General features: G+C 43.3%; 1 protein-coding gene across 2 annotated transcripts; it reads left to right on the forward strand.

Annotated features, from left to right (window-relative positions):
• The first annotated feature begins 227 nt into the window (after positions 1 to 227).
• LOC136521013 (TOM1-like protein 9) lies at positions 228 to 8,202 on the forward strand. Of its 2 annotated transcripts, none has more exons than XM_066514735.1 (10): positions 228 to 462; positions 1,846 to 1,924; positions 3,134 to 3,232; positions 3,398 to 3,511; positions 3,778 to 3,941; positions 4,517 to 4,598; positions 4,784 to 4,869; positions 6,052 to 6,228; positions 6,364 to 6,863; positions 7,352 to 8,202. In XM_066514735.1, exons 1-10 carry the CDS (start codon positions 359 to 361, stop codon positions 7,969 to 7,971), a joined length of 2,025 nt encoding a protein of 674 aa, XP_066370832.1. In that variant the 5' UTR covers positions 228 to 358; the 3' UTR covers positions 7,972 to 8,202. The 2 variants fall into 2 exon arrangements, with proteins under 2 accessions (XP_066370832.1, XP_066370833.1); XM_066514736.1 differs by having other exon boundaries at positions 342 to 462; positions 612 to 1,924.
• The last annotated feature ends 2,603 nt before the right edge of the window (positions 8,203 to 10,805 follow it).

Consider the following 10,805-nt stretch of genomic DNA (forward strand, 5'->3'; position numbering starts at 1 on the left):
AGTGACACAGTGTAAGATAACATCCATAATAATGATAAATATGTAAATGCCCCCGTAAAACACTTGTTCAAATTTAATGTGGCGAGGACAGTCCCTGCTGGAATCAACTAACCGAACCCAATTTTGGAAAATCTCGTCATCCCTGTGTCTCTGGCATGTGGGCCTCGCACGGACACGGGACATCCGAGACGATTCGAACCCAGAAAAATCGCGCAATTTTATTTTCGTCCTCGCCGCTTTCTCTGACCGACCGGAAAGGCGCCGCCCAAACAAACGCGGAGGAAGAAGGGGAGCTCGCCGCCTAGGGTTCCGCCGCCGCCTACTCTTACGCCGATCAAGAAGCGGGAATAATTGCGCGATGCCGCAATCGGTGCTGGTGGAGCGCGCGACGAGCGAGTCGCTCATCGGCCCCGACTGGTCTCTCAACCTTGAGATCTGCGACATCCTCAACCACGACCCCTCGTGAGCGCCTTTCCTCCCGCTCCTTTTGGTTGTCGTTTCCTTCGCGCGTTGTTAACCTGCCGGCGGCGACTGGCTAGGGGCTCAGCGCGTGATTGGGGCCGTGGTGCCGCGAAATTTTGTGGTGATGTCGTAGCCTTTCTTTTGGATAGGCAGCTGGGTTGAGGCTCTGCGGTAAAGTAGGTTTAACAGCGGGGGGTTGTTGATGATCAGTCCAGTTGGCCCTCTCAAACTCAGGCGAGGTTCTTTTTTGTGTTGTGGTTCTATTACTTTGTTCATCGGATAAAGCAACGTGGGGTTTGTTTTCACTAGGTGAAGAAACAAAGTTTGTTGTCTCCTTATTTATGGCTAAATATTCAGGCTTTCGAATATTTCAATAACAGCTCCTGGGAGAGCTGTGGTATACCCTGCATCTAGTGGCCGAGCTAGAAGCTTTTAGGAGCCCTGGCAATCTTTATTTACTCCCTCCATTCCAGATTGTAGGTTGTTTTGGCTTTTCTAGGTACATAGTTTTTGCTATGCATCTAGATGTATGTTATATCTAGATGCATAGTAAAATCTATGAATCTAGAAAAGCCAAAGCGACTTACAATTTAGAACAGAGGGAGTACAAAGAAAAATTTTCTTTTGAACTTCATCGATGAACCCGGCCAGCCGCCTGGGGTGGCCGGGCCGTGGCTCCACCACTGCCTGCATCCTGCATGTTGGACATTATAGTGAAAGAGCGAGCTTGTCCACTTTCTGCCCTCACTTATAGACCATAAATATTAAAAAAGCTGGTACCACATACTGACTATTATTGATGACAGAGTGTCTCCTTCATTACACCTAAAGATTTTCTTCTGGATAATACGAGTTACTAATCTGAATGGTTATAAGAATATGAGATTACGAGTCAAACAATCACGTGCTCAGTATAGTGACTGAAGTGCTATTTGGCAGGATTCTAGTCCCATCTCGGATTTGAAGTTTGTAGGCTCAGATAGAGTGGCTCAGGTCATTTCGGTCTAAAGTGGAATGATAAGGCTTGCCCAAATACCCCTGGTCTACCCCCAGCTTGCTAGCTCCACAAAATTTTGGAGCTAGGGAAACTAGCTGGAGCTCTGCTAAACAGGCCCTACCTAAAGATGGCAGTATGATAGGAAGCAGAAGCATGGGGTGGTAGAAACAAAACTTGCAATATTTGAGCAACCATGGAGTTCTTGTTATTCTCCTGGAACTGTCTCATTGTAATCTTATATGGTGATGGCTGGGAGATATGGAATTCTTGATCTATTGCTAAAAGTTAAGCTTTATGTGTATGCTTTGTGAATCAATAGAAAACGAGAGTGGGCAAGCCAAAGATGTAGTTCAGGTTGTTCTCTCATACTTTCATATTTCACATAGGCAAGCCAAAGATGTAGTGAAGACTATCAAGAAACGGATTGGGCACAAGAACTCAAAGGTCCAGCTTCTTGCATTAACGGTAAATACCATTCTGCAATTGGTTTGATATCTTCTGTTTGCACATGAACCATCAGTTGCCATTTTGTCATGTACAGACCGGCAGAGTAGCCTTCTCTATTGTGCATATATGTTCATAAAGATGAAAATTTGCATGCATCTTTCAGCTTTACTTCATTATATCAGTCGATCAATGGCTCATTTATCCCATAGTAATTACATCAATTCTAGCTCTGGTTATGATTTCAGTTCATTTAGTTGGCTTTGGCTAGCATTTAAATTCTGATGTAACAGGTGTGATCAGCAAACTGTGATGGTAGTTAAATAGGACAATTGTTTGAGAACATATTGTGTAATAACGACTACAAATATGCTATAGCTAAAAGACATTAGTGGAGGCTACAATCAGCATCTACTTGTGTTCTAAGGATTTTGCATTATCAAGGATGATTCAGTAGTATTCTAAGGCTTTTGCATTAATGATAACTAGAAGCGTACCCTGCGCGTTGCTGCGGGAATTGCGAATGATTTAGAATGAAATTAGACTGGATATAATTACTTATATAAAGGGATAAACTACTATAAATTACTGTTGGTGTATGATGTGGCACTTTGTTGTGGACAGCTAAATGTATGTTAGTGGATGACGTGTCTCGCTGACGTGGATATCACAATTGCATGTGCTAGTGAGTGGTAATTACATGTGCTAGTGGACTGCTGAGGTGGACATCTTGCATGTGGAGATAGAATGTTAGTGGGGTTTAGGATTATAAGAGATATAGATATAGATAGATATAGATCGGTAAACACCATGTTTGTAGGACTGACTGTTGTTGGTTGTGTAACGATTAATGTAACTTTGTTATTCTTTGATCTGAAGGGCGGGCCTGGTGCAAGCGGTAGAGTCTTACCGCCTGTGACCGGAAGGTCCCGGGTTCGAGTCGCGGTCTCCTCGCATTGCACAGGCGAGGGTAAGGCTTGCCACTGACACCCTTTCCCAGACCCCGCATAGAGCGGGAGCTCTCTGCACTGGGTACGCCCTTTTGTTATTCTTTGATCTGTCTCATCATACGCTCGTTCTCCTAGAGATACATAATCAAACAATGTTAGTTTCTGAAATTTAATCTGATAGTTTGGGGCTGTTGTTCATACTTCATACTTGAAAGCAGGCAACAGTTTACTCAGTAAGCTTGTACTAAGCTACTACTGCTGTTTCCCTTTTCCTTTTCAGTTGCTGGAGACCTTGATTAAAAATTGTGGTGATTTTGTTCATATGCAAGTTGCTGAGAAGGATATACTTCATGAAATGGTGAAGATAGCTAAGAAGAAGGTGCAAATGCCTTTTAATATTCTCCTGTATCATTCTTACCTGCCACTTCGACATGGACATGCATATTTGAATCCTTGGCAAACAAATTTCTGGGCTTGTGTTTTCCGAGTAACCCTATTCAGTAATAGAAATAACGTCTCATCTGTTATTTCGTGTGATCTGTAGCCTGACTATCACGTCAAAGAGAAGATACTAATTCTGATAGACACTTGGCAAGAAGCTTTTGGTGGTGCCCGTGCAAGATATCCCCAGTATTACGCAGCATATCAAGAGATGCTGGTAAATGTTGTCACATTTTGTTTTTCTGGCATAAATTTGACCATATTTTATAGCATTATATGTGGTGTCAAGCACTAACAAACAAAAAGTTTACTAGTAGAAAGTAAGTGGTGTTTGTTTCACCATCTGGAATATTGCAATAGCACAAATAAATGGAACATTTTCCTGGTTTAGCTACTTTACCTGGTATTTTCATCATCTTCAAAGTATTACTTTACCTAGTATTTATAGCAAGAACTCATCGTACTTTTGATTTGATTTATCAGCGTGCTGGAGCTGTATTTCCTCAAAGGCCGGAGAGTACCGTGCCAATCTATACTCCTCCACAGACACAGCCTCTAAGGAACTATCCGCCTCCTGCATTGCGTAACACTGATTATCGACAAGATTTGCCTGAATCCTCTTCTGCACCAGAAGTGCCTGCATTAAGGTACATTTGCTTTTCTTTACCCCATATATTAATATCCATGGAATTGATGTTAGAACTATTGCAGTATATGTGCATCATCTGTGGGATTACAGTTATGACAAAATTGAGCGTTCTCATGCCTTCCTTCTCCCTATATATCGTGCAGCCTACCAAACGGATTTTAAGATCATTGGGATTACATTTGCAGAATATTTGTAGTTTCAGCTCCCATTAATTAAGATTATTTCTGAAATTGTTAGGACTGGCTTAATGAGAATATACAAGAATATGCATGGATATTTTTTTATGGCAGTTCAAATCTGTGAATTTCTCTTCTCCCCTCTTCTTCTTCTATAATATAATGATATGCAGCCCTCCTGCGTGTTCGAGAAAAAAAAACTGTGAATTTCTATTTCTATCGCATAAACTTTCCATAGCTTTTCTATTTTCTTTCTATATATTGCAGCTCATCCCTTCTGTGCACCAATTCTATAAGGTTATAATTGAATCATTGTTATGATTAGCTATGCCTTGTTTATTTGATGAATTTCCTTTCTAAAGGAAGTTTCAAAATAACGTTGTCTTTCTATTGCCAGCCTGACAGAAATTCAGAATGCACGTGGGGTCATGGATGTTCTTGCAGAGATGTTAAATGCTATTGATCCTGGTAACAGAGAGGTATTTTCTACCTCGGTAATTACACACGTCTAGTAAAATCATGAGATGACCTTCCCATTTTCTTTGAGGATTTCTTTCCTTAAAAACTGGATTGTATGTTGACATGTTCCAGATTGTTCAACTGGACCATACGGTTCCATAAGTTCTAGTCATCCCTGGATTTCTAAATAGTAGTAAACATGCAGGGTCTAAGGCAGGAGGTCATTGTGGACCTTGTGGACCAATGCCGTTCATACAAGCAAAGAGTGGTGCAACTTGTCAACTCAACGTCGTAAGTCACTGCTTCATGTTATGCTTTTTCAACCAGTATATGTACAAACGAAATGAAATTAATTGTTGAAACTTAGGATATGGATTTGAACCACCAAACTACTCTTTCATGTTTGTGTACCCGAACTGAACAAGGAGAAATAAAATTTGTTCAGCCGAAATCCTTATTGGAATGGGAATTGACACAACCCTTGTTATTAATAATAATGTATTATGGACCATAGTAAAAATATTAACTACTTTTTGTGAAAGCAGTATGCTTTGTTTACACATTACACCATATATTTTTTCTCTACTTCCTCCATTCCAAATTGTAAGTGAGAGCTTTTCTAGTTATAGCTTTTGCTTTGCACCAAATATACGCTGTGTAGATACATAGTAAAAGGTATGTATCTAGTAAAGCCAAACGACTTACAATTTGGAACGGACGGAGTATATTAGAGCATTTTGTACATGATGCACATGACTTTTGTGGGGTCTGCATTCTTTGCTGGATCTGTTTGAATGTTTTTACTCTACTTTTTTTTCCCACAACGGGAATCCCAAATTTTATTACATTACATCAATGAAATTACAAAAGCGTTCAGAGATTTAACCATGGAACTGAAATCAAACAAAAACGTGCCAACGCATCTGAGCACGCAGCGCTCAGCCTGCACAGCACGACGTCAGAACGATCGTTCCAAGAACTGTGCAGCATCAAACAATGCAAAACCTTGATATTCACTGAGCGACTACTAGTTACATGCCCAAATGGACACAGCTTAGCACACAGGCTGTATGAGAATGTTTTAAGGGTGGTGTGTTTGGTTGCCAACAGCAACACACCACAACTCACCTGCCGCAGCTTTACCATTCTTTAGCCCTCTGTTTGGTTGGCTAACTGAACTCTAATGTGACACGAGAAGTTTGTGGTGCTTCAGGGTTTCGTGTAGATAGTTATATAGCTTGCCTTTGCCTTTGGCATACTTTTTCTGTGCCACAACTTGCGGCATGTTGTGCCAGCTGGAGCTTAGGTGTGGCCAGTTGGGGTCATCGAGCAAACAAACCCTTGCTCTACTTCTACTTCCTTTGAACTGGATATTCGAAACATGTTTTACTATCATCCATTGAATTTCCTGTGCTTGTTTTCATGTAAGAGTGGAATAGTTTCTAATTCTTTCCATACATTTAATGGCAACAGGGACGAGGACCTATTAAGTCAGGGCCTTTCATTGAATGATGATTTACAGCGTGTTTTAGCAAAACATGATGCAATTGCTGCTGGCATAGCCGTTCGAGTAGAAAAACCGAAATCAGTCCCGTCCCGCGCAGACAGTTCTCCAACGAAGCCCGAGCCAACAAAGGAGGCAGACCAAAGGTTCTGTTGTGTCCTTCTCACATGTTACTCTAGCTGAAATAATCCTTTAGCTGATGAGGGTTTAGTAACCCTCGAAAGAGTATCTTAGAATTATTCTTTGACTGACTTTTCCTATGAACACTATGAACCTGTCAGGTCTGCTAAAGTTGCCAGTAGTGTGACTCCATTTGAGCAGTTAGCACTTCCTGCACCACCATCATCAAGTGCTTCAAAGTCTCGTGGAGAATCAGCTGTTACCCCAAATATTGACTTACTTAGTGGTGATGAGTTCTTCAAACCAGAACCTGTTCATTCCCAAGCTCTTGTTCCTTTAGTGACTCAGCTTGCAGCTTCAGCTTCTTCAAGCCCCAGTACTTTAGACCTTTTAGACATGTTTTCAGATAGCAATGCTATCAATAACACCAGCCAGAACCCTACCATACCTTCTATATCTAACACAAATCCTAATCCATCAGTACAAGCCTATCCTGCTCCACAGCAACCTGTTCCACCACACTATCCTTCACCATATGCTAATGGCTTAAATTCAGATACAATGACACCCTATGATCAAGGCTCTAACTTAGCCTCAGCAAGTTCATGGAATGGGCAGTTTGCCCATGGAATGATTCCACCACAGCAGGCACCGAATTATGGTACTAACACTGTCTCTTTTAATCTAAGCTTCTAGTATGTACAAGTATCTTAGTATTATTTTTGTTTGTTCTATTAGTTTGTCCCTAAAGTGTTAAAAACAGAGCTAGGTAATTGTTTTATTCCCTAACTTTTTTCTGGATCAGATTACAATTGCTGTGTCTATGCTTCTCTTATTTCCTAATATTTCAAGCTTTTGTGCCATAGAACTGTGATACATTTTTTGGGTAATTTGGGATGCAATGTTTCCATTTACAACTTAGTATTTTAAATGAAAAGCAATTAGCCAAACTCTAAAATTTCTAAAGCAAGTTCCACAAAACAAAATCAGCACAATTTACCTCAATGCTAAACAAAGCACAAGATAAAGTTTAGCATCAAGCAGATTAAATTTTCTGTTTGTGAAGTACGTCTATGTAGATTTTTTGTTTCTTCATGTAGAAGTTTTCATCCTCAGATAGTCAAACTATTGGCAATTGGTCCTTGACAGGTCAAGATGAACAAAGCAACGACCTTCCACCACCACCCTGGGAAGCTCTGCCTGCAGAAACTGAGCAATTAGAAGCTGATCATCCTGGTGGGTTGTCAGCTCTGCCACAATTTGGAGTTAGTCAACCCCAGCCAGTCCAAATTACACATCCTGGGCAGCAAGTGTTACCATCGCATCTAATGCCAACTGGACAACCAGGAGGGCAGTTCCAGCCCGGACTAGCTCAACAACCATATGCTACACAAAATACACAGCATGGAGGAATGCATCCGCCAGTGCAAGGCAACCAACCAGTAGGCATTTTTCCCCAGCAAATGGCTGGAGATGTCTACCAGCAACAGATGTTTAGTAGCCAGATGACAGGCTATGGCTATGGTCAGCAGCCTGGAGGCTACTATGTTCCGAATGCTGCATATGCATATGCCAGTGCAAATGATCTTTCTCAGAGGATGAATGGCCTCTCGACGCAAGACAACAGTCTGTATGGCACACCCGCCTCGTCTTCCCTCCAGCAGCGTAACAGGCCAAGCAGACCTGAAGATTCGCTCTTTAGTGATCTTGTTAGCCTTGCCAAAACAAAGCCTAGTAAAACTGCGTCGAACAAGGCTGGTAACTTGTAAAGATGAGCCGGTGCTTACAAGTTCCATGGGGGTACCTTCTGCTCATAGTATATAAATTCGTGGAATTTTTTTCCTATTGGAAAGTAGTGGGCGAGATTTGTAGATTCTGAGATTGATAGCGATTGTTTACATCTTTTCAAGAAATTAAAGTTTGTTTACCAGTATTCTGTAGCCTTAATATCTTATGTACATATAAATGGAGCAAAAAAAAAAGGAGTCCATTATGCTGTCTCTCCTGGTAATTCTGGCATACGACTTCTGAATGCCAGACCCTGTTCCTGTTCTATAGGTTTTTTTTTTATTGTCTCAACCTTTGAATACAAGTTGTAGTATCTGGATTCGTGTACCAATGCACACCACACGCACACACCCGAACACTCACACCTCTAGTACGTAAGTTAGCCGTCCGCAAGTTAGACCTATAACTTATATCTAGGACTAAGAGTACACAGCTGATAGATATGACAGTGGTGGCTTATCCGTACTGAGGCGGAATTATTAACAGAGAATAAATCCCAGGTGAGGCACACGGGCGAGTATCACTACTCAGAACCCGGGTGGGCAGCCTGAGCGCAAGGCCAGCTGACCAACCGAGCTGGTGCTTCGGTTCTCCTGTTCTATAGGTTTTGCTTGGGCCGTTGTTGGGTCTGCTCAATTATTTGCTATCTACTACAGGGGCTGGTATGAGCATCGCCCAAAGAAATGATTGGTGAGCATCTCCAATTGGCTATCAGGAAACCTCTCATATTTGCACCAATCCTTATTTGACGCGTGCCGCTGCTACTGAAAGTAGTGCTCGGACACGTGCTGTCCTGAGATTGGACCAGGCAGGTTTTGAGGTGTGCCTCGTCTCCCTCCTCTCTGCATGCATGACTCGTCTTCCTCCTCTCTGATGATTGTTAGGTTTAAGTTTTTAGGGGCTTTCTCCACGCCCGACAGCCTTAGAAGGAGGGCCCGGTGGCAGCAACCGAATTTGTGGGTTGATAGGCGGAGAGTGAGGCGACAAGGTGCCGCCAAGCGGGCGACGAGGGAGATCAGGTGGGCGGGGATGGCCATGGGGCCAAGAGGTCCGCTTCATCCTTATTCGATTGAGATTAGTGGAGGGTCGAGGCTAGCTGATGGTGGCGATTGGTGGGCAGTGTGGCCAGCGGTAGGTGCCATTGGTCGTCGGTGGTGGGTGAGGCTGGTGGCAGATGGGGAAGGGTTGGAGAGTGGAGGTCAATGAATCCACCGGTTAGGATTAGTGGAGGGCGGGGGCGGGGAGGGAAGGTGGGGCTGGGCAGTGCCGTTGGTCGGGGGCGCGGCGGTGACAAAGGCTAGGGCATGGGCTGGAGCGACAGCTCGAGGCAAACGAAGAGGGAAATGCTTGAAAGGAAGACGAAGAGGCAAAGTCACAAAAGGAGAGGAAAGAATTCGCGCGCCGCAACTGTTATAGACGTGGGAGCGTTGATTAAGGGAGCCGCTGTTTTTATGGCCCTAAAACGAGAATGGTGGAGTCACAGAGGGAGAGGAAAGAATTCACGCGCAACTATTAGGGATGTGGGAGCGTTGATTAAGGCCTTGTTCATTTGCGCCGGGAACAGCCGGGTTCGGGCCCAATCCCCATGGATCACCCCGGCGTGAAAGCAATCCCGGCACACTATTAATTGTTTGTTCATTTAAGCCTCGTGTGGGTTGTAACCCGTCCTACTCTGGTCTTTCCCCTCGTCCCCACCTGTAACGGAGCCTGGCCTCCAGTACCGTGGAAGAGATCCCATCGCGAGGCTGCGAAAGGAGCGAGGGACACGTGAAGCAGTGGCGGCGGCGCAACGTGATGTACGCGTATTGGTGGAAGCACGACACGCCGGTGACGGCGAGGGCGTCCGTGACGTGGCTCTCTCCTCTCCGGCGTCGATCTCCTCCAACGGGTGCCTTCTCACCAGTAATCATCTTCTATTCTCCGTTTCTCTTGTGTCTAGGGTTCTTGATTTGATTTGTGATTCTTGCATTATTCTTGTTTAGTGTCTGGCTGGTTCGTGGTAGTAGTTAAAAGGTCAGTCGTATCCTCACAAGAGCTACTGCTAGAATGATGATAAGGATCAAGGACCAGATCTGCTGGCTGGCTTTCATATAAACTAGCAGGTAAACCGCGCTTCGCATGGGCAACAAGCTGACAATATATGCACGATATACAATAGATTTGGATCCAGTTGCAAATGCAGTATATGCCAGCCAATTATGCCTTACTTCTACCCATGGAAACTTTATTTCGATGGATCGGCTTATAAAGAAGGCCAATGTGTTGGCGTAGTCATTATTTCTCCTAGTGGTGATAAATTTGAGATGTCAAGATGATTGAATTACTATTGCACTAACAATCAAGTCGAATATGAAGCTCTTTTATTCGGCTTGAAAATATTGTATTCTATGAAGGTAAAACATGTTGATGCCTTTGGTGATTCTCTGCCAGTGGTACAACAAGTAGCTGGTGAGTTTCAATGTTTAGAGGGATCACTCAATGCTTATCTTGATATGTGCCTTGATATTATCGCTTTCTTTGTCGAATTCCGAATTCAGCATATATGAAGGCATGAAAATTATAAGGCCAACATGTTAGCTCAACAAGCATATGTCTTTAACATCGGTGGGCGTAATTTTCACATCAAAGAAAATCCGATGCAAAAAAAAAAACTTTGTTGTTTTATGTGCAGGAGGAGCAAAGTTGGCTAAGCTGATTGCCCAAGTTGGCCTGGGTCGGCTAGGCAAGTGCCCTGGCTGGCCAAGCCGACTCCCCTCTGGTTGGCTAGCCTGGTTTGTCCGATGAACTCCCAAATCATCCCGTTTTGAGTTCCAGC

This window comes from Miscanthus floridulus, chromosome 18 (assembly GCF_019320115.1).
Source record: "Miscanthus floridulus cultivar M001 chromosome 18, ASM1932011v1, whole genome shotgun sequence".
NCBI lineage: Eukaryota > Viridiplantae > Streptophyta > Magnoliopsida > Poales > Poaceae > Miscanthus > Miscanthus floridulus.